This window comes from Sapajus apella, unplaced genomic scaffold (assembly GCF_009761245.1).
Source record: "Sapajus apella isolate SASKATOON/1434 unplaced genomic scaffold, GSC_monkey_1.0 scaffold3, whole genome shotgun sequence".
Classification (NCBI taxonomy): Eukaryota; Metazoa; Chordata; class Mammalia; order Primates; family Cebidae; genus Sapajus; species Sapajus apella.
Genome location: NW_022436943.1, coordinates 1,216,117 through 1,238,136, shown reverse-complemented (window position 1 = coordinate 1,238,136; position 22,020 = coordinate 1,216,117). Strand labels below are relative to the sequence as shown.

Below are 22,020 nucleotides of genomic sequence, written 5' to 3'. Positions count from 1 at the left end.
AAGTTCTATTAAGAAACACCTTTATGGCCAGGTGTGGTGGCTCACACCTGTAATCCCAGCTCTTTGGGAGGCCAAGGCAGGTGGATCACAAGGTCAGGAGTTTGAGACCAGCCTGACCAACATGGTGAAACCCTATCTCTACTGAAGATACAAAAACTTAGCCGGGCTTGGTGGCAGCTCCTGTATTCCCAGCTACTAGGGAGACTGAGGCAGGAGATTCACTTGAGCTCGGGAGGCAGAGTTTGCAGTGAGCTGAGATCACATCATTGCACTCCAGCCAGGATGACATGTCGAGACTCCATCTCAAAAGGAAAAAAAAAGAACAAACACCTTTGTTTGTTTTTGGCATGAGATAAAAGGATTCAGCTAAAAAAAAACTAGGAACATTTTATCTCAGTGAATTGAGACAGAGGAATAAAGAGTAAGGGATCTCTAAGCACTCACCTGCTACCCTAACTCCTTTTTAGGTGTTTCCTCCTACCCTACTCTGGCTAGCTGCTTGATCAAAAAAAGCTCTGGCTGGGGATGGTGGCTTACTCCAGTAATATCAGCACTTCGGGAGGCTGAGGCGGGTGGATCACAAGGTCATGTCTTCGAGACCAGCCTGACCAACATAGTGAAACCCTGTCTCTACTACAAATACAAAAATTTAGCCAGGTGTGGTAGTGGGAACCTATAATCCCAGCAACTCGGGAGGCTGAGGCAGGAGAATGGCCTGAACCTGGGAGGCGGAGGTTGCAGTGAGCCAAGATCACGCCACTACACTCCAGCCCAGGCAGCGGTGCAAGACTCCATCCCCCTCCCAAAAAAAGAAAGAAAGCTCTTTGAAATAAAAGTTCTGATGCGCTCACCATGTTTACTTGTAAATTAAAGTCTCATTTCAGTCCCTTCTCTATATAAAAGTTGATATACCCAGACACTTTGGAAAAGAAATCAGCACCCTAACTTCTAGTTTAGAAAATGGAAAGTATATATTTTGGCTTGCAGATTATTTACTTCCTTGATTCATATGTAGGCCAAATACTTCGAAGGGATGGGAAAGAAGGTATGAATATAGTTTTGATAATTATCAGAACCAAAGTAGAGGGAAATCGTCAGGTCTGTAATTTCTTCTCAGCCAGGAATGCAACTATCTTGACTATTGTATCAAGCCTCAATGATTATTATTATTTTTAAAACTAAATAGAAATATGTTTACCAGAGCAAAGCTGGGTATAATTTCCACTAATTAGCAAAGCTTTCAAAGTTTCACAAGTTGTGTTTATTATCACTATTTTTGAAACAAACTGGGACACAGCAAAGTTAAATTTACCCAGTTAAAGGGATTAGGACTTATGCCTAGATCTTACTATCTCCAGTATCCATGTTCTTTTCATTGCTCCACACATTCTTTCACATTATACATTCTCATAAAACAAAATGTGGGAAAGCTTTATGAAAGTAAAGCTGTGAATCCTGAGTTAGTGACAAACTATTTATTTCACAGACCCCATTTATAGGACAGTATGATATCACCTGCCAGTTGTCCCTCAAGAGTTCATCAGAAGTCATTTAAATTCTGTTTAATTAATTGGCAGCCCACTGTATCTCAGGCCAAAGAGAACCAGTCTCCCTGAGCAGCATAGATACCACTTTGGTTCTATGGCAGCCTGGGCCAGGCCTGGGCTCACTAGATATAGCAGACTATAGTATGCTTATAATCCATAATAACAGGTCTTTGAAGACTTCACAGAAAAAGTGAATAAAACATATATTCTGTTATTTCCTCAAAAAAAAAAAAAGTCACAGTAAGTCCTCTGGACTTTATAGAACTCATAAAATGGAGGCAGAAGTAAATCTTGAGGCTGTTTGCAATGCTGCAGCATACAGTGCTTGTTTTATTATGCTTCTGAGACATTTGTGATGTTTTTAGCATGTGCTACTATCAGAAAGAGAATTCAGTGCAATGTGACATCAAAGCAAAAAGTTACCTGAAATTTGAATCTATAATAATTTAGGAAAAACAATATTATTTTCATTAATAATGTTGACATTAGCATGAGAAATATGTTCATCATTTACATATTCAGTAATATAGCATCAGCAATGCCAACGTTATCATCAGTAAGACTGCAAATTAGGCCAGCCATAGTGACTCATATCTATAATCTTTGCACTTTGAGAGACAAAGATGGGTGGATCACTTAAGCCCAACCTGGGCAATGTGGCAAAACGCCATGTCTACAAAAAATATAAAAGTTAGCTGGGTGTTGTGGCACACTCCTGTAGTCCCAGCTACTCAGGAGGCTAAAGTAGGATCACCTGAACCCAGGGAGGTTGAGGCTGTAGTGACCCATGATTGGATTGCATCACTGCACTCCAGCTTTGGCAAGAGTGAGACCCTGTCTGAAAAAAAAAATGAGAATTAAAGCATGGTATAATTCCAAAAGTTGATAATGTTGAGCAAGATTTTGTCACCCAGGTTTGCAAGCAGCAACAGCATCAGAATAATACAACAAGAAGTTAACAGCAGGAATAGGATGATAGACTATTTGCTTGCTGAAGAAAACATGGTGAAAATGAGGTACACTCAGAATCAAAAATTTATTTTTTTAGGGCTCATTCCTCAAATTTTAATTAGACATTTTCTAGTAGCACAAATTTATAAGAATTATACACCATAGGGAAATTTAGTTTCCTTGATAGTGTTTCATATTTAAGTGAGCACTCATTTCCATGGAAATATAAAAGACTGAGTTTCATAAGGAAATTGAATCAGCAGAACCAAAATATTGTGACTGTTGTTACTGGAATCTCCCACAACAATAATCTTTGCCTGGAAATGCCAGGGAAAATATTATACTAATTTATCTGTCTGCCATTCTGTAGCCAATTCATTTGCAGAAATGCTCATAAGCCAAGAGAAAACAGAAAGAGGCATGGATTATCAACCTATGTTTGATTGAAAATAATTGTTAAGAGAAGGGAGAAGAATAAAGAGGAAAATGATGTTGATTTAAAGTCTCACCCTAGGCTGGGTGCAGTGGCTAATGCCTGTAATCCCAGCACTTTGGGAGGCCAAGGCAGGCAGATCATGAGGTCAGGAGATCAAGACCATCCTGGCCAACATGGTGAAACCCCATTTCTACTAAGAATACAAAAATTAGCTGGGCATGGTGGCATGTGGCTGTAGTTTCAGCTACTCAGGAGGCTGAGGTTGGAGGATCGCTTGAACCCTGGAGGCAGAGGTTACAGTGAGCTGAGATCATGCCACTGCACTCCAGCCTGGTGACAGAGCAAGACTCCATCTCAAAAAAACAAAGTAGAAAAAGTCTCACTCTAGTCCTCTTTATAATACATAGATATTTTACTTTGAAATAAACAGATTTTTATGACATTTGGCTTTTTAAGATTCAGTGCTCTTTATTCATATTGTTTAAAGTATCAAAAGTCTTTGTCTCTGATGGATAGCACTGAGAAGTATCCAGCGTAATAGGACTTCATTATGTACTCAGTGTTATATCAGTGTAAAAATGAGGAAATTATCAGTTAAATCTATGGAGAAAACATCTTTTCTTTAAGATCTTAGTAAAACCTCAACTTCGTTATGAAAAAAACTCTGCCACACAATGGAACAAAGCAGAATAATAACAAAGCTTTAAAAATTGTAGCATTGATCTGTCCTATGTGAGCTTGGAAAAACAAATTTTTTGATAAGTAGAAGATTACAAATAAAATGTGAGTTCAGAGTGAGAGGTATTTTTGCATTCATAAACTGCTGTTGTGTTTAGTGCTCAGAATTCATCTGTTGGCTGTAGTAGGTGCTGCTATTTAGCATTTCACTGATGGGAAGAAACTGAGGCATAGGGAGTCCTGAGGAGGTGGGTTAGGATTGTGGATGGAATCAGTGGGCCCAGTTAGTGATTTGAAGTGACAACCAGTCTTTGCCTGCTTCCTAGCCTTCCAAACCTAGGTGTCTCCATCCTTCCCATCCTCTGCCCCAACTGGCCTTGTCAGATCCTTTTCCTCACTCTACTATCTCCTCCCTGCTGTCAGGTACTATTAGGTTCCAAGCACAAAGGTTAAAAGAAGAAGAAAGAAGAAAGAAAGAAGAAAAAGGGGAGGGGGGAGGAGGAGGAGGAGGAAGAGAAGTGTGTTCCATTTTGGAGTTTCATTTTGAGTTGGCTGCACTGAATCATGTTGTATTTTACACAATTCAAGTGGTAAGCAAACACATACTTAATTCTATGAATGTTTGCTAAGGGTTAAAAAAAAATAGTGAGCAGCACTTTAAAAGACCACTTTTACCAGATTTACTGGAAGCCTTTCCAAACAATTAAATGAAGTTAAGGTTTTTTCCTGAAGAAGAGTAAATCTGCAAACACAAAGAATATAGTCTTAAGTCTTCATGAAAGTCTTGATACATCTGGGAACTGAGTTGGGGCTTTCTGAATCTTCTCTTTAAGCATTCCTTGTGACATAATATGATGAGATTTGGGACAGGGTGTTGGGTTTTTTTGGTTTTCTTTTTCTTTGAGACCTAATCAACCCAGAAGAAAAACAATTATTACAGCTTTGTCAATACAAATGCCTTATTAAAGTGAATCCTAACTCACTCTGAACCAAATTTATGACTGTAGGCAGTTTGTCATTTATTCTGACACATTTCCTACCTTCTGTTACTCCTCATACGACTTTCTCCTGTTTCTTCTGCTTAGGGACGGCAGCATAAATGTGCTCATCAACATCAGCAGAAGTTTATTATTTTTAAGAACTTCCTATGACTTGAATAAATCCAAAAGAGGTCTGAAAGAGCTTCCAATATAAAATAGTTCTCTGTTTGTCACTCCATTTGTATTATATTCATAGGCTTCTTAATCTTACCTTATGTGGTGCATTCCCCAGTGTGTTGACCTTGAAGAATGTGTAATATGAATCCTATATCCTAGACCTGATGATGGAATTAAGGAGAAGTTAAATTGAGGACAGGACAGGAAGACTAGGAGTCATGCCCCTCACCTTCTAGCCATTAGAACATATGGGACTAAAGGGTGACTTTCGAACTTGAGCCATTTCTCTGGGGTTCTGACATACCGTTCTGCTACTACAGCTGCTTTCAGAGTTTCATTTTGAGCTGCCTGCACTGAGTCATATTATATTTTATACAACTCAAATGGTAAACAAAGGCATACTTAAACCTTTGTGGATATTAGTGACTACAGGCATATCCAAAGTAGAGATTTTAGCAAAAACTGGGAAAGGAGCCACCAACCCTATCCTGCATTCAATATTCATTTACCATGCAACCTGTATTTTTGTGGATGGTCCTAATTTCATTTATTCTGTTTTATCAACCCTGTAAATTCAGGCATACTTTAAAAACCAGGTGTACTAATATTTTGTTGGGAAATAGTCATTTTGGATTCCTTGGATGGATTTCCTAGACTTTTATTTATTTAATTTCTAATTTCTGTTATGCTTTCTACTATTGCCAGTTGGTTTATTGTGTCTCCTATTAAGCCACATCCCTCTGTAATTGCCCAGGGTAGACTCTAAGGCTTGGTGCCAGATGGCCAGGTCCTCTAACTTGTCCTAAAAGAGAAATCCACTTCACTTACCAGGAAAACTCTTATCTACATTATCAGACTTTGCTATTCTCCTAGTTTATACTTTGAGTAAAGGGCATCAAATACCCACTGAAGTGTTTTTTTCTTTTTCCCTTTAATTTTTGTAAATGCTTGGTAAATAATGCTATTTTGTGTTTAAGTCCTGAATATATTATGTCAGCATATGTTTAGGATCATCCTAGAGATGATCATCCAGCAGTACTTAAAACATGTGCATATGTGTGTGTATTTATGTATGCAGATAGATTTGTTAACATGTGAATTTACCGAATCGATGTCCTATTTCTTTGTTTTATTCACTGATCAATACTTTTTTAAGCTCTGCTGTTTCAGTATATGTGAGTCACACCATTCACTTTATCAACAGCATAGTATTCTATGCAGTATTTATGTGCAGTCATAATTTATTTTATATTTATAGATATTTAGTTTAAATTTTCCCAAATTATTAATATTTCAAATGATGTTGCAGTCAAGTTCTTTGGACATTTATTTTTATATTCTTAAGTGTTTCTTTAAGAGTCAGTCCTACAGATGGCCTTTCTGATTCCAAGGACATGTATATTTATAATATTCATAAACATTCATTGTCGGGTTTCTCCTCTGCTCATGCAAAAATACTGCATGTACACTCTTAATCATCCCTGGGAGAATTTGTTTCTTCTCCTTCTCCCCCAATACATGTTATTAGATATTATCAATCTTTTTAATTTATGCTAATCTGATGGATGAAAATATTTATTTCTTGTTTTAATTTGTATATCCCTGATTAAGAGTGAAGCTGAGCAGGGTTTTCCTATTTTTTTTTTTAAAGCAGTGCTCTCCAGGAGGATTCAACAGCTGAAGGTAAAAACAAAAGCTTAAAAATGCTTTAAGAAACTATAGGAACATATATAATTACCTGGGGAGAAATTCATAAAGTAAAAGTTCACAGATTTTTTTTAGCCATATCTGTTAAAAAAGTATACATGCAAAAAGCATTAGAATACAGTTAAATACTGCCTCTTCACATGAGGAACCCTTTGCTAAATAAGGCAAACAAAACATGAATACTCAGAACATTATAAGGCACTCCTACAAATCAGTCAGAAAAATAACTCAAGAGAAAAATGTGTAAATAAATTCTTTGAAGAGAAGGAATCCTGAATGTCCAGTAAATGAAAATCCTTAACCTGCTTGCTTTTTTTTTTTTCTACCAGCAATATAAAACAACTGTCTTATATCAGCCATAAAGATCTTTATTCTCTTAAACAATTATATAGATTATTTATTTATTTAAACATTAATTTATTTATTTAAACATTAATTGATGGATACCTAGATTGTTTTCTATTTTTGTCATGGTAATTCTCCAATATGTTTATTTATATGCTTCTTATTTGGATTAAATTCCTACTCATTAATTTGCTAGGTCAAGTGACATACACATTTAAAATCTATTGTGTATTATAAAATACTCTCCAGAAAGAAATTAATGAGAGTGGATCTCTCATCACAAACTACTAATACAGGCATTATCAGGTGTTGGTTTTTTGATTGTTGTTGTTGTTTTGTTTTTGTTTTTATTTGAGACAGGATCACACTCTGTTGCTCAGGCTGGAATGCAGTGGCACAATCATCGCTCACTGCAGTCTCAACCTCCCAGGCTCAGGTGATCCTCCTACTTTATCCTTTTAAGTAGCTGCTACTATGGGGACTAAAGGCATGGCAGGCAGCATCATGCCCAGCCAAAAGTTTTTTAATTTTTTTGTGGAGATGGGGTTTCGCCATGTTGCCCAGGCTGATCTCGAACTACTGGGCTCAAGCAATCTGCTCACCTCGGCCTTCCAAAGGGCTGGGATTATAGGCCCATTGTCAGTTTTTTTAGTCTTAGCCTATCTGATGGGTGAAAATTTCTACCTTATTTGAAAACATTTGTTTCCTTTGTTATTGGTAACATTTAGTATCTTTTAATGTTTGTATTTTTGAATGTTTGTATTTTTGAATGTTTGTATACCATTTGCTTTTGTTTATTGTTTTGTTTAGTAATTTTCATTTATTAATTGCTTATTCTATCGTCTACTGATTTTTCTATTGGTACCTGTACTGAATATGTGAACTCTTTATATATTAATGGTATCCCTTTTCTTTCACTGTCACCTATGTTACAATTTCATCTTTTTTGTCACTTAACTTTTCATGGTGTTCTTTGACAAAAGTTTTGTGTGGTCATATATGTCAGCCTTATGTTTTTTAGTGTTAGCATCTGATTGTTATTACTGTTGATATACAATAGGATAGTTAATGCACTTCCTTCAGTATGCATTATTTTACTACTTGGAATCTTTATTTCTAGAAAAATATAGAAAATTGATTAAATATGCCACAAGGATAACAATTGTCAGTGTCATGTAAGTTTGAATATGCAGTTACTGTAATTTGTTTTACTTATCGTGTTTTATTTGCCAGTTTTTTAGACATTAATATTTCTACATCAATTTAATCATCTCCTCATTATTTTGTTATTTATGTCACTTAAGATCTGTGTTTTCGCTGTTAGATCATTGTTTTATCTGCAGATTGTATTCTCTTCAAAATGAAGAATTACGTCTCCTTGTTTAGGTCTATCATGGCACCACTTACCTGATAATAACCACTTTTGATGATGGCTGCAGTGGTGGGACCCTAGAAATAGACGCATAAGTCCTGGCAGGTTACATAGCTCCTACAAACTGATTGTAGATCCTAGGAGCAACAGACTTTTTAATATCCTTTTGCCAGATTGACCATTATATTTAAAAGAGAGAATGGTACAGTGTTGCTGTGGAATGGATCTACTATGCATATTCTCACTGCTTTAAAAATCACTGATCATATAAAAAGAGAAGAATGCACTAGCTTAGTGTTTGATCTTGACCACATAGATCTAACGTCATGATCAATTGCTTTCAGCATTTTCTTTGAAATCACATAAGGTTCATATGTGCCAGATTTCATAAGGATCACATGATAAGGTCAAGAAATACAAATTCCAAGGCAGAATTTATATACCCACTTCACATATGACAGTAATACTAAATAACCATATGTTGAATATAATACACTGTATGTAAATGCTATTCTTGAAAGGAATCCAATCAATAAAACTTAAAATAAATAATACTTTAATAACACATTTCAAATAGACTGAAAATGGAATAGATGGACTCTATGGCAAGAACATCCCTATAAAACTGACATTCAGAGGCCATTAAAACGCAGAGAGTAAAACAATTATGAAACTGAAGAAAAACTGTGAATATTTAGAAGTTTTTTAAAAGCCTACTACGTTGTATGCCAAGATACAGCAGTCGTTTTTATTTAAAGAGCTATTTCAATAAAAACTGTGGATTCCTAAGTATTAAAAAGCAAATTAAGTTTGCCATAACCAATACCCAAAAATATTGTTTTAAAAATATACAATATTACCCAGAACATTTTTAAAACACATAGTATTAAAAAGAAAAAAAAGTCAAAACAGAAAAAACTCATTTTCATTATAATTGGAACTAGTAACAGACCGACCAATTTTATCATTAAAGAAGAAGGTTATAGGAAAGCTACTGAAGTTAACTTCAAAGGCCTAGCAGTAAAAAGTAATTGTAATATCAATAAAACTCTGAAACAGATCAAATAGCCCCTAAGTAGTACTTACCTACTCTATCTTTGAACATGTATATGCCTTTTCTTAAAGCTGACAAGATTGCCCTTTTTAAATTTGTTTTTAATACCACAATTTTAAAAAATCTAACTATTAAACTGTTGGCAGCTCAGAATACAGAAACTTTACCTTCCTTCATTCATGACATGAATTAAGATTTGAACATTTCTTTTCCTCTGTCGCAGTTTTGAAAAACATGGTTTTGTCATTCCATGTTGTACAGTGATAGTTTATCTTTTTCATCATGAATGCTTGTTTACTGTATGTGTACAAATGAAACAATAAAGCTTACATACAATTATTTAACTAGTTTTTTTCTCATTGATTAACTTAAAGTCATAATCAAAATGAGATGTTTGTCATGTAATTGATATTTTTAATTTTAATTTTGTCACCTTAGATCCTGGGAAGACTCTGCCTGAAGCCCTTGATTATCGCACTGTTTGGCTACAGACAGTGCCTGGAGAAATAGACAGCAAAAGTGGTATTCCATCTTCCCTTATAACGCTACAGATTAAAGACTTTCTGAATGGACCAGGTAAGAAAGTCATAAAATGTGTGTACATTTTTTTCATGTGAATATATTAATGTGTATATAGGATCTGTTAGTAATCTTGACGTTCCATGCAAAAAATGAATAGCTCATTTTTCCCCAGAAATGTATGCTTTTCAGTCTGCCCATTTTAGAGATCAAAAGGCCTATATAAATATGCATTAAAAATTACCTTCAGTCTAATACGAAGGTAGTTATCAATTAAAGAATAGTTGAAGCCAAACCATCATTCTCAGCAAACTGACACAAGAACAGAAAACCAAACACCGCATGTTCTCACTCATAGGTGGGTGTTGAACAATGAGAACACATGGACACAGGGAGGGGAGCATTACACACTGGGGTCTGTTGGGAAGTGGGGAGCTACGGAAGGGATAGCAGGAGGTGGGGAGTTTGGGGAGGGATAACATTGGGAGAAATGCCAGATGTAGGTGATGGGGGAATGGAGGCAGCAAACCACATGGCATGTGTGTTCCTATGCAACAATCTTGCAATTTCTGCACATGTACCCCAGAATTTAAAGAATAATAATAAAAAAAGAATAGTTGAAACCAAAGCACCAATATTTTATTTCTACCTTTTCTATTAATTAACTGTTTGATCTTAGGTGTTGATCTAATCTGTAATTCAGTTTTCTTACCTGTATATGAAGAGGATAGACTGGATGAATTAATGGATAGGAAACATGATATTTAGATACATAAGATAGTATACTATAGGTAGATTAAATTTGATAGTTAAATGTACCTGTTTCACATGCTTAGCAAAGTGCTTGAGACATAGTAATTACTCAGTTTTAGATAGATAGAGTTATCAAAATGTTTTGAGAGCTAATTATGTCTTAGGCACTATGCATTTTAGTTTGCACTATAGTTATCCTATTTAATGAATAAGGAAACTAAGACTAAAAAAGTGAAGTGAATTGCCTGAGGTCATAGTGACAGAGGAGCCATTCAAACCTGTCTTTATGACTCCAAAGACTAGATTTTAACTTCTGTACTATACTAATTTGGGCATAACTAAAGATTTTTCCTTTCTTCTACGATCTTCCTCCTCTGTCTTTTCTTCCTTTATCTCATGTTCTTCCCCTTCTGTTATTTCTCCCTCGCCTACGTGTAGTCTTAGCTATTTAACAGGAATTATTACATTTCACATTTTGTTTTGTTACTTTATACTTGCAGTGCTTCAGAATGTTACCTGTGAAATGAGTATTAGTTTCTTCATTAAGATTTTTATTTCATTATATTTTTTGTTTACTTATTTTTTTTGAGACAGTCTTGCTGTGTTACCCAGGCTGAAGTACAGTGGTGCAATCATAGCTCACTTGGGCTCCAGCAATTCTCCTGCTTCAGCCTCCCAAGTAGCTGGGACTATAGGTGTGTGCCACCATGCCCAGCTAGTTTTGTTTGTTTGGTTGGTTTTTTTGTAGTAGAGGATAAGGTCTTATGGCATTTAACATGACTCAGTAGTAGAAATGTGATTTTTAAAGTAGTTGTACCTTTGTGTTTCTCAAGATACTTTTCAAAGTTGGGAATTAAATATATACAATTTCTGATTTTATGTCTATGCTATAATAGTGATAATATATTAGGAGAGTTAAACTTTTAAGTAAATGAATTGAAATAGTTATTTTACAGCAGCACTTCTCAAACTTGATTCTGCATTTGAAGCTTCTCTGGGGAGTTTGTTAAAATGCAAATGGTGACTTAATAGTTCTAGAAGGGAGGGCTTGAAAGTCATGTCTAAAAAGTTCCCAGATGAAGTAGAGGCTGTTGGTCTGGGACTGTACTTTATGTAGCAAGTTTTATATGACTCTTATCAAAATTATCTTTAAAAATCATATATATGACTTATCATATATGATTTTTGTTTTTTAGTATCAGTCTTTGAGAGCCAAACCGCGGTAATTTTGGGGCACAGGACAGGGAAATGATAACAAAGAAAGATGAGTGGCTTTTAGAATGGTGCTTTGATTATGGAAAATCAAGTGTAATGTCCAATGAATGATTTAAATTCTTCAAAGTCTAAAACATTTTAAACAAAAGTACTTTTATAATTTTTTTTTAGTTTGAGAGAAGATTAGTTTAAATGATAAACCAGCTGTGTGTGACTTCCGCTAAAACACTAATCTAACAGCCTTGAACTGCTTCAGAATTTACTACTTTAGATAAAAATTTTCTTACTGTAAGCAATTCATTATTTAGAGTAGATAAGTAGATGTTATTTCATAGAGTAGTTATATTATCTCACTACACAGCCAGATTGGCATGCTACTTACACTAATTTAGGTATCAAAAGGCCATAGCAGATAATGAGAATTGTATACCGCTAATTAAATGGGAATAACAGGACACATTAAAACAGCTTTTGCCACATGAATGTATCATTTTATAGATTTTGGCAACTCAAGGAAATCATATTTTTTCCAGTTCTTAGGTAATAGGATACTAAGAGGAATATCATTTATGTTGAGATTGGGCAAACAAATTTCAGCTTTATAGTGTTCCCCAATAACATTCCCTTTCCTTAAAAAGAAAAGCATTACAAAAAAAAAAAAAATAAAAGCACTACAGGTAATACTTTTAGTTTTTAGGAAATGTCATTGTGTTATCATTTGGAATATTTAGCTACTTTTATATTTTAATCTGTATACATATCTATTTAAGTATCATTCCAGAGAATGTCTGGAACTGTATTAGTAATTTTCATCTATTTTTTTCTTGTTCTTTAATGAAGGGTATCGTAACAATGAAAGTTATGACCCTGAATTAGCCAGGCATGGTGGTATGTGACTGTAGTCCTAGCTACTCAGAGAGCCGAGGTGGGAGGATTGCTCGAGCCCAGGAGGCCAAGGCTCCAGTGAGCTGTGATCATGCTACTCACTCCAGTCTGGGCAGCAGAGTGAGAACCTGACTCAAAAAATAAATAAATTTACAACCCTGAAAGGTAGAAGGAATATTGATTATAAATGTCTAACCATAAGCTTTCTTCAAAAAGATGTGAACTTCACAGCTTTTGAAATTTAACCTTTCATATTCATTTTGCTGGGATTATTTTCTCTGAACAACATGATACAAATGTTGTTCTTTAGCATTTGTTTTTAGAAAAATAATTTAAGAGTTCTTGAGTTTTCCCTTATTTCCTCTATTAAGGTTTCCCCATTTGCTCTATTAAGGTTCACTTAATGATACCTTAATAGAGCAAATGGTGTGTCCCAACTTCCACATCAGAAACTCTTTCAAAGTTCTCCCAACCCCCAACCTTTTCCCCTTGTACACATTAGCAAGGTCAGTGGCTTGGAGAAACCTGGAAAACAGCAGCTACCAGAAACCCACTAGAATAATATCTCCAGCAGGTGATAGATTAGTTGGAACAAATTGGAACCATTGCAGTTCAGCAATCCTGGTTTCTTTCAAGCTGTTTTTAAAATGTCGTCATTTTAATACACAATCTAAACCCTGCAGAACAGTCCACAGCAGGTTAATTTGAATCATATGATGTGTCACTGCCCTCAGCTGACATGAGCTCTATTCCATGTGTGAAGCCATAATAAATCCATTCCCAACCGAGGAAAATTCCCCGTGAGAAGGTGAACTAATCCAGGCCTCACACTGGCATGCTAGCCCTCCATAATTGAAAGCAGGGCCACCTGTTCCCAGCACAGCTAGCCTATAGAAAAAAATTAGCATTAGATCAGATACTTCTTATATTGAAAAATCAATCACACTTCTTGCAAATTCAAATTCAGCTGTGAAGTGTTTGGTATGACATCATACAGAAATGTAGGAATGTGCCCACTTTATCCCATTTTAAAAGTTTTGTTAACCATAGGATTTCTTAACTTTGAAATGAGATTTTATTTTTTAATTTAATGAGAGCTGACATGTGAGAAGAAGAACTGGAAAGGGTGCAGATTTTTCTAATTAACTCTGGGTTATTTGCAAAAACATTTGAGCTCCCTGGTATTTTTTTCATTGTTCTCTCACAAATTTTTGAGCCACTGTCATTGTAGCCATGAAATGACATTTAAATGACAACAGAGAATAAAATTGCCAAATTGGGAAAACATTCCCAAGTCATTTATGTTTTATTATAAATTAATGCTTAGCATGCCACATTCATCACATAATTTAAATAACATGGTTATATCAAACACAAAATAATGAATGCAATTTCACATTTCTTTGAGTTTAGTATACATAGTGTCTGTATTTGAAATGCATAGCCACTGATCTTTTTCTCCTAATACAATCACTTCTTTAGTCTCACCCTGTTTAGCTCAATCATTAATTTACCTATCTAGTTTTCACTGTTTCTGATTTCATTCTGGTGTTTGATTAGTTTCATCTCTGGCTTTGATTTTGATTCAAAAAATCTGTTGACTTCAACAGGTTATAATCCTGTTTTGAATACAGTTTTCTCCTTATATTTTATGAATTAATGTAACTGTTTTATAGGTTACAATGATTTTCATTTCTACCTTAAAATAATTCCTAAACATCCTTAAACAATTGCATTTCCACAAACCTCTTTGATTTGAATGAAAATGTGTATTTAAATGTTGTAAAATAGTAAAAGACTTCTTAGGTACAGTAACACACCATTTGAATAGGTTTGTTTATGTGAATATACAGTAGAAATTTTAAGTTGTTTACCCCCAAATATATGTATTTTTTAAGTGTTTTTACCTTCCTTGGTTAACCCTGCTTTTATATTATTACTGAATTTGTTACTCAGTGGGGATTAATTCAGACATATCTTGAAGGTAACTGATTCAGGAGGATTAAGATACCTGGAAAAGATTAATCAAATATTCTCTTGATTCTTCTGGAGTAGAAAATGAATAATAAATAATATGTTTTTTAATCTTTAAATTTTTTTTCAATCGCAAATTACAAATGGATATTTAGTTGCCTAGTTCAAGCTTTATTGAAGTATAATTGACAAATAAAAATTATAGACATTTAAGGTGTATAATGTGATGTTTGATAAATGTGTCATTAAGAAATGATTAACATAGTCAAGCTAATTAACATATTTATCACCTCACATAGTTACAACTTTTTATTTGTAAGAACCCATAAGATCTCTCTTAGCAAATTTTAAGTGTGTAATACAGTAGTATTTATTAAATGTAGTCATGATGCTGTAAATTAGATCTCCAGGTCTTATACGTGCTGCACAACAGAAACTTTGTACCCGTTCACCAACCTCTTCATATTTTCGCCTCCCACAGCCCCTGGCAATGAACATTCTAATGTCTCCTTTTATAAGTTTGATGTTTTTAAATTCCACATATAAATAAAATCATGCAGTTTCTATTTCTGTCTAGTTTATTACATTTAGCATAATGTCTTCCAAATTCATCCATGTTGTCTCAAATGGCAGGATTTCCATCTTTTTAAGGGTAAATAGTATTCTATTGTGAATATGTACCACATTTTGTTCTCAATTCATCCATTGATAAATGCTTAGGTTGATTCTGTATCTTGACTATTATGAATTGTGGTGCAGTAAACATAGGAGTGCAAATATATCTCTTTGGCATACTGATTTCATTTCATTTCCTTTGGATGTATAGCCATTAGTGGGATTCCTGGATCATATGGTAGTTATATTTTTAATTTATTGAGGAATCTCCATACTGTTTTCCATAATGGCTGTACCAGTCTACATTCCCACCAACAATGTACAAGGATTTCCTTTTCTCCACATCCTTGCCAACACTTGTTATCTTTTGTCTTTTTGGTAATAGCCATTCTAGCAGGAAATATGTGGTGTTTCATGGTTTTGATTTGTATTTCTCTGATGGTTAGTTATATTGAGCATTTTTTTCATTTACCTGTTGGCTATTTGTATGTTCTCTTTTAAGAAATGTCTCTTTAGGTCTTCTTTCTATTTTTAAAATTAACTCAGGGTTATTTGCAAAAACATTTGAGCTCCCTGGTATTTTTTTTCATTATTCTTTCACAAATTTTTGAGCCACTGTCATTGTAGTCATGAAATGACATTTAAATAACAACAAAGAACAAAAATGCCAAATTGGGAAAACATTCCCAAGTCATTTATGTTTTATTATAAATCAATGCTTAGCATGCTACATTCATTATATAATTTAAATAACATGGTTATATCAAACACAAGACAATGAATGCTATTGAGTTGTTTGAATTTCTTATATATTTTACACATTAACCTCTTTTATAGCTTACAAACGTTTTCTCCCTTTCTGTAGCTTGTCTCTTCATTCTATTGATTGTTTTCTTTGCTACTCAGAAGCTTTTTAGCTTGTTTTAATCCTATTTTTGCTTTTGTTGCCAGTGCTTTTCAGATAATATCCAGAAAATCACTGTGCAGACCAGTATCAGAGAGCTTTTCCCCTGTTTTCTTCTAGTAGTTTCATAGTTTTTTTGTTCTTAATACATTTAAGTCTTTAATCTGTTTTGAGGTGTGTGGGTTTGTTTATGCTTTTTGTTTTTTGAGAGACAAAGTCTCACTCTGTTACCTAGGCTGGAGTGCAGGGGTATGGCCAAGGCTCACTGTGGCCCCAAACTCCTAGTGTCAAGGGATCCTCCTGCCTTGGCTATGCAAGTTTAGTTGACTTTTGTACATGGTGAGGGATAAGTATCTATTTTCATTCTTCTGCATGGACTATCTAGCTTTCCAAACAGCGTTTACTGGAGAGACCATCCTTTCCCTATTTTGTGTTCTTGGCACCTTTGCTGAAAACTAATACATGGATTCCTTTCTGGGTTCTCTATTCTGTTCTATTGGTTTATATGTCTATTTTTATGCCAGTACCATGCTGTTTTGGTTATAGATTTATAGTATTTTTTTTTAAGTCAGACAGTGTGATGCTTCTAGCTTTGTTTCTTTTGCTCAAGATTGCCTTGGCTATTCAGGGTCTTTTATGGTTCCACATAAATTTCAAGATTGCTTTTTCTATTTCTGTGAAGAACGTTATTGGTATTTTGACAGGAATTTCACTGAATCCTAGCATGATCAATAACATGGGCACATCAATAGCATGGGTAGGATGGACATTTTAATAATATTAATTCTTCCAATTCATAAACACAGGATATCTTTGATTACTGTTTTATGGATATCTTTGATATCCATTGATTACTGTTTTATAGTTTTCAGTGTACAGATTTTTCACCTCCTTGATTAAATATATTTCTAATTATTTAATATTTTTGTAGCTATTATAAAATGAGTTTGTTTTCTTGATTTCTTCAGATAGCTCACTGCTAGTATATAGAAAGCCTGTTGATTTTTGTATGTTGATTTTTAATCATGCAACCTCACACTGAATTCCTTTATTCTAACAGTTTTTTTGGTTAAGTTTTTAAGGTTTTCTATGTATAAGAAAACCTTAAATGAACCTTAAATGTTATAAGGTTACCTGTGGAGACAATGTAAAGTCACCTTTTTCTATTTGGATTCCTCTTATTTCTTTTGCCTAATTGCACTATGACTTCCAATACTGTGTGGAATAAGAGTGGTGAGAATGGCCATTCTTGTAAAGTTCTAGATTTTAGAGAAAAAGCTTTCAACTTTTCCCTGTTCAATATGATGTGGCCTGTGAATTTGTCACATATGGCCTTTATTGGGTTGTATGTGGTATGTTCCTTCTATACTTCTAATTTTTTTAGAGTGTTTAATCATGAAGGGATTTTGAATTTTGTCTAATGCTTTTTCTGCATCTCCTGAAATGATCATATGGTTTTTGTCCTTCATTCTGTTAATGTGATATATCACATTATTAATCTGCATATGTTGATCATCCCTGGGATGACTCCCACTTGATCGTGAGTGATGTTTTTAATGTATTTTAAATTCAGTCTACTACTGTTTTGTTGAGGGTTTATACATCTATGTTTATCACAGATATTGGCCTGAAGTTTTCCTTTTTTGGCATGTCTTTGTCTGGTTTTCATATCAGGGCAATACTGGCCTATAGAATAAATTTGGAAATATTCTCTTCTCTTCGGTTTTTTGGAAGAGTTTGAGAAGAATTGGTGGTATTAGTTATTTAAGTGTTGGGCAGAATTCAGCATTGAAGCCATTGGACCCTGGGGGTTTTTTTGATCGGAGACTTTTTATTACTGATTCAATCTCCGTAGTCATTATTGGTTTGTTCAGATTTTCTGTTTCTTCATTATCTATTCTTGGTAGATTGTATGTGTCCTGGAATTTATCAATTAGATTATTCAATTTGTTGGCATATAATTGTTCATAGTATTCTCTAAGGATTCTTTGTATCAGTTGTAATGTCTCCTTTTTTATCTCTGATTTTATTTATTCGAGTCTTTTCTCTTTTTTTCTTAGTCTAGCTAAAGGTTTGTCTGCTTTTTCAAAAGACTAGTTCGTTGTTTCTTTGATCTGTTCTATTATTTTTGTAGTCTCTGTTTCATTTATTTCCGCTCTGATTTTTATTTTATTTCACTCCTTCTACTAATTTGGGGCTTTGTTTGTTCTTGTTTTTCTAGTTCCTTGTGTTTTATTGTTACATTATTTATTTTAGCTCTTTCTTCATTTTTACTGTAGGTATTTACTGCTAGAAACTTCACCTCTTAGAACCACTTTTGCTATATCCTTTAGGTTTAAGTATGTGGTATTGCCGTTTTATTTGTCTCAAGAAATTTTTAAATTTTTCTTTTAATTTCTTCAGTGATTCATTGGCTATCCAGGAGCACATTGTTTAATTTCCATAAACTTGTGAATTTTCTGAAGTTCTCCCTGTTATTGATTGCTAGTTTTATACCCTTATGGTCAGAAAAGATACTTGATATTATTGCATTCTTCTTAATTTGTTACGACTTGTTTTTTGGCCTACCATCTGATCTGTCTTGGAGGATGTTCCTTGTGTAATTAAGTAGAATGTGTATTCTGCAGCTTTTGGATAGAACATTCTATATGTTTGCCAGGTTCAAATGTTCTAGAGTACAGCTTAAGTCTGATATTTCCTGATTAGTTTTCTGTCTGGATGATCTACCCATTGCTGAAAGTAAAGTGTTGAAATCCTCTACTATCATTAAATTGCAGTCTATCTCTCCCTTTAGACCTATTTATATTTGCTTTATATATTTAGATGCTCCAGTGTCAGGTACCTACATACTACAATTGTTATGCCATCTTGCTGAACTATGAACTCACCCCTTTGTCATTATATAAGGACCTATATTATCTCTTTTTCAGTTTTTGACTTAAAGTCTGATATAAGTATAGCTACCCTTGTTCTTTTTTTGGTTTCCATTTGCATGGAATATCTTTTTCCATCCCTTCATTTTTAACCTATGTGTGTTTTTATAAGTGAATTGAGTCTCTTGTAAGCAGCATATATTTGGGCCTTTTTAAAAATCTATTAATTTGCTCCTTTCATTGGTGAATGTAGCCATTTACATTCAGGGTAATTATTGAAAGGTAAGGACTAAATATTGCCATTTTATTAATTGTCTTCTAGTTGTTTTATGGATGGTTCATTTCTTTCTTCCTCTTGCTGTCTTCTTTGTAGTTAAGTAAGTTTTCTCTATTGGTATGTTTTCATTTCTTTTTAATGTTTTGTGTATCTTTGTGGTTACCATGAGGCATAAATATATATATATTTTTTCCCCATTTATTTATTTTATTGCATTTTAGGTTTTGGGGTACATGTGAAGAACATGCAAGATTGTTGCATAGGTACACATGTGGCAGTGTGATTTGCTGCCTTCCTCCCCATCACCTGCATCTGGCATCTCTCCCCTTGCTATCTCTCCCCAGCTCCCCATCCCCCACCGTCCCTCCCCTATTTCCCCCCAACTGACCCCAGTGTGTAGTGCTCCCCTCCCTGTGTCCATGTGTTCTCATTGCTCAACACCCACTATGAGGGAGAACATGCAGTGTTTGATCTTCTGCTCTTCTGTCAGTTTGCTGAGATTGATGGTTTCCAAGTTCATCCATGTCCCTACAAAGGACACAAACTCATCATTTTTGATGGCTGCATAATATTCCATGGTGAATATGTGCCACATTTTCCCTGTCCAGTCTATCATCGATGGGCATTTGGGTTGGTTCCAGGTCTTTGCTATTGTAAACAGTGCTGCAATGAACATTCGTGTGCATGTGTCCTTATAGTAGAATGATTTGTAATCCTTTGGATATATACCCAGTAATGGGATTGCTGGGTCAAATGGAATTTCTATTTCTAGGTCCTTGAGGAATCGCCACACTGTCTTCCACAATGGTTGAACTAGTTTACACTCCAACCAACAATACAAAAGTGTTCCTATTTCTCCACATCCTCTCCAGCATCTGTTGTCTCCAGATTTTTTAATGATCGCCATTCTAACTGGCGTGAGATGGTATCTCAGTGTAGTTTTGATTTGCATTTCTCTGATGACCAGTGATGATGAGCATTTTTTCATATGTTTGTTGGCCTCATGTATGTCTTCTTTTGTATAGTGTCTATTCATATCCTTTGCCCATTTTGAATGGGCTTGTTAGATTTTTTTCTTGTAAATCTGTTTTAGCTCTTTGTAAATTCTGGATATCAGCCCTTTGTCAGATGGGTAAACTGCAAAAATTTTTTCCCATTCTGTTGGTTGCTGATTCACTCTAATAACTGTTTCTTTTGCTGTGCAGAAGCTGTGGAGTTTGATTAGGTCCCATTTGTCTATTTTGGCTTTTGTTGTCAATGTTTTTGGTGTTTTGGTCATGAAGTCCTTGCCTACACCTATGTCCTGAATGGTTTTGCCTAGTTTTTCTTCCAGGGTTTTTATGGTGTTAGGTCTTATGTTTAAGTCTTTAATCCATCTGGAGTTAATTTTAGTGTAAGGTGTCAGGAAGGGGTCCAGTTCTGCTTTCTGCACATGGCTAGCCAGCTTTCCCAACACCATTTATTGAACAGGGAATCCTTTCCCCATTGCTTGTTTTTGTCTGGTTTGTCAAAGATCACATGGTTGCAGATATGTTGTGTTGCCTCTGAGACCTCTGTTCTGTTCCATTGGTCTATATCTCTGTTTTGGTACCAGTAACATGCTGTTTTGATTACTGTAGCCTTGTAGTATAGTTTGAAGTCCGGTAGTGTGATGCCTCCCCCTTTGTTCTTTTTGCTTAGAATTGACTTGGCTATGTGGGCTCTCTTTTGGTTCCATATGAAGTTTAAGGTGTTTTTTTCCAGTTCTGCAAAGAAGGTCATTGATAGCTTGATGGGGATAGCATTGAATCTGTAAATTACTTTGGGCAGTATGGCCATTTTCATGATATTGATTCTTCCTAACCATGAACATGGAATGTTTCTCCATCTGTTTGTGTCCTCTCTTATTTCATTGAGCAGTGGCTTGTAGTTCTCCTTGAAGAGGTCCTTTACGTTCCTTGTTAGTTGTATTCCTAGGTATTTTATTCTCTTTGTGGCAATTGTGAATGGAAGTTTTTTCTTGATTTGGCTCTCTTTAAGACTGTTATTGGTGTATAGGAATGCATGTGATTTTTGCACATTGATTTTGTATCCTGAGACTTTGCTAAACTTGCTTATCAGTTTCAGGAGATTTGGGGCTGAGACGATGGGGTCTTGTAGATATACAATCATGTTGTCTGCAAATAGAGACAATTTGACTTCCTCCTTTCCTATTTGAATGCCCTTTATTTCTTTTTCTTACCTGATTGCTTTGGCTAGAACTTCTAATACTATATTGAATAGGAGTGGTGAGAGAGGGCATCCTTGTCTGGTGCCACATTTCAAGGGGAATGCTTCCAGCTTTTGCCCATTCAGTATGATATTGGCTGTTGGTTTGTCATAAATAGCTTTTATTATTTTGAGATACTTTCTGTCAATACCTAGCTTATTGAGGGTTTTTAGCATAAAGGGCTGTTGAATTTTGTCAAAGGCCTTCTCTGCATCAATTGAGATAATCATGTGGTTTTTGTCTTTGGTTCTGTTTATGTGGTGAATTACGTTTATAGACTTGCGTATGTTGAACCAGCCTTGCATCCCCGGGATGAAGCCTACTTGATCATGGTGGATAAGCTTTTTGATGTGCTGTTGCAGTCGGCTTGTCAGTATTTTATTGAAGATTTTTGCATCTATGTTCATCATGGATATTGGCCTGTAGTTTTCTTTTCTTGTTGAGTCTCTGCCGGGTTTTGGAATCAGGATGATGTTGGTCTCATAAAATGATTTGGGAAGAGTTCCCTCT

At 34.9% G+C, this 22,020-nt stretch overlaps 1 protein-coding gene across 1 annotated transcript in view; it reads left to right on the top strand.

Moving 5' to 3' along the window:
- VPS13B (vacuolar protein sorting 13 homolog B) overlaps positions 1-22,020 on the top strand; it is an 823,218-nt gene that overhangs the window by 614,936 nt on the left and 186,262 nt on the right. Inside the window, exon 35 of the mRNA XM_032247702.1 lies at positions 9,686-9,823. Within this exon, the coding sequence (XP_032103593.1) occupies positions 9,686-9,823 (138 nt within the window). The remainder of the gene's footprint in view (positions 1-9,685; positions 9,824-22,020) is intronic.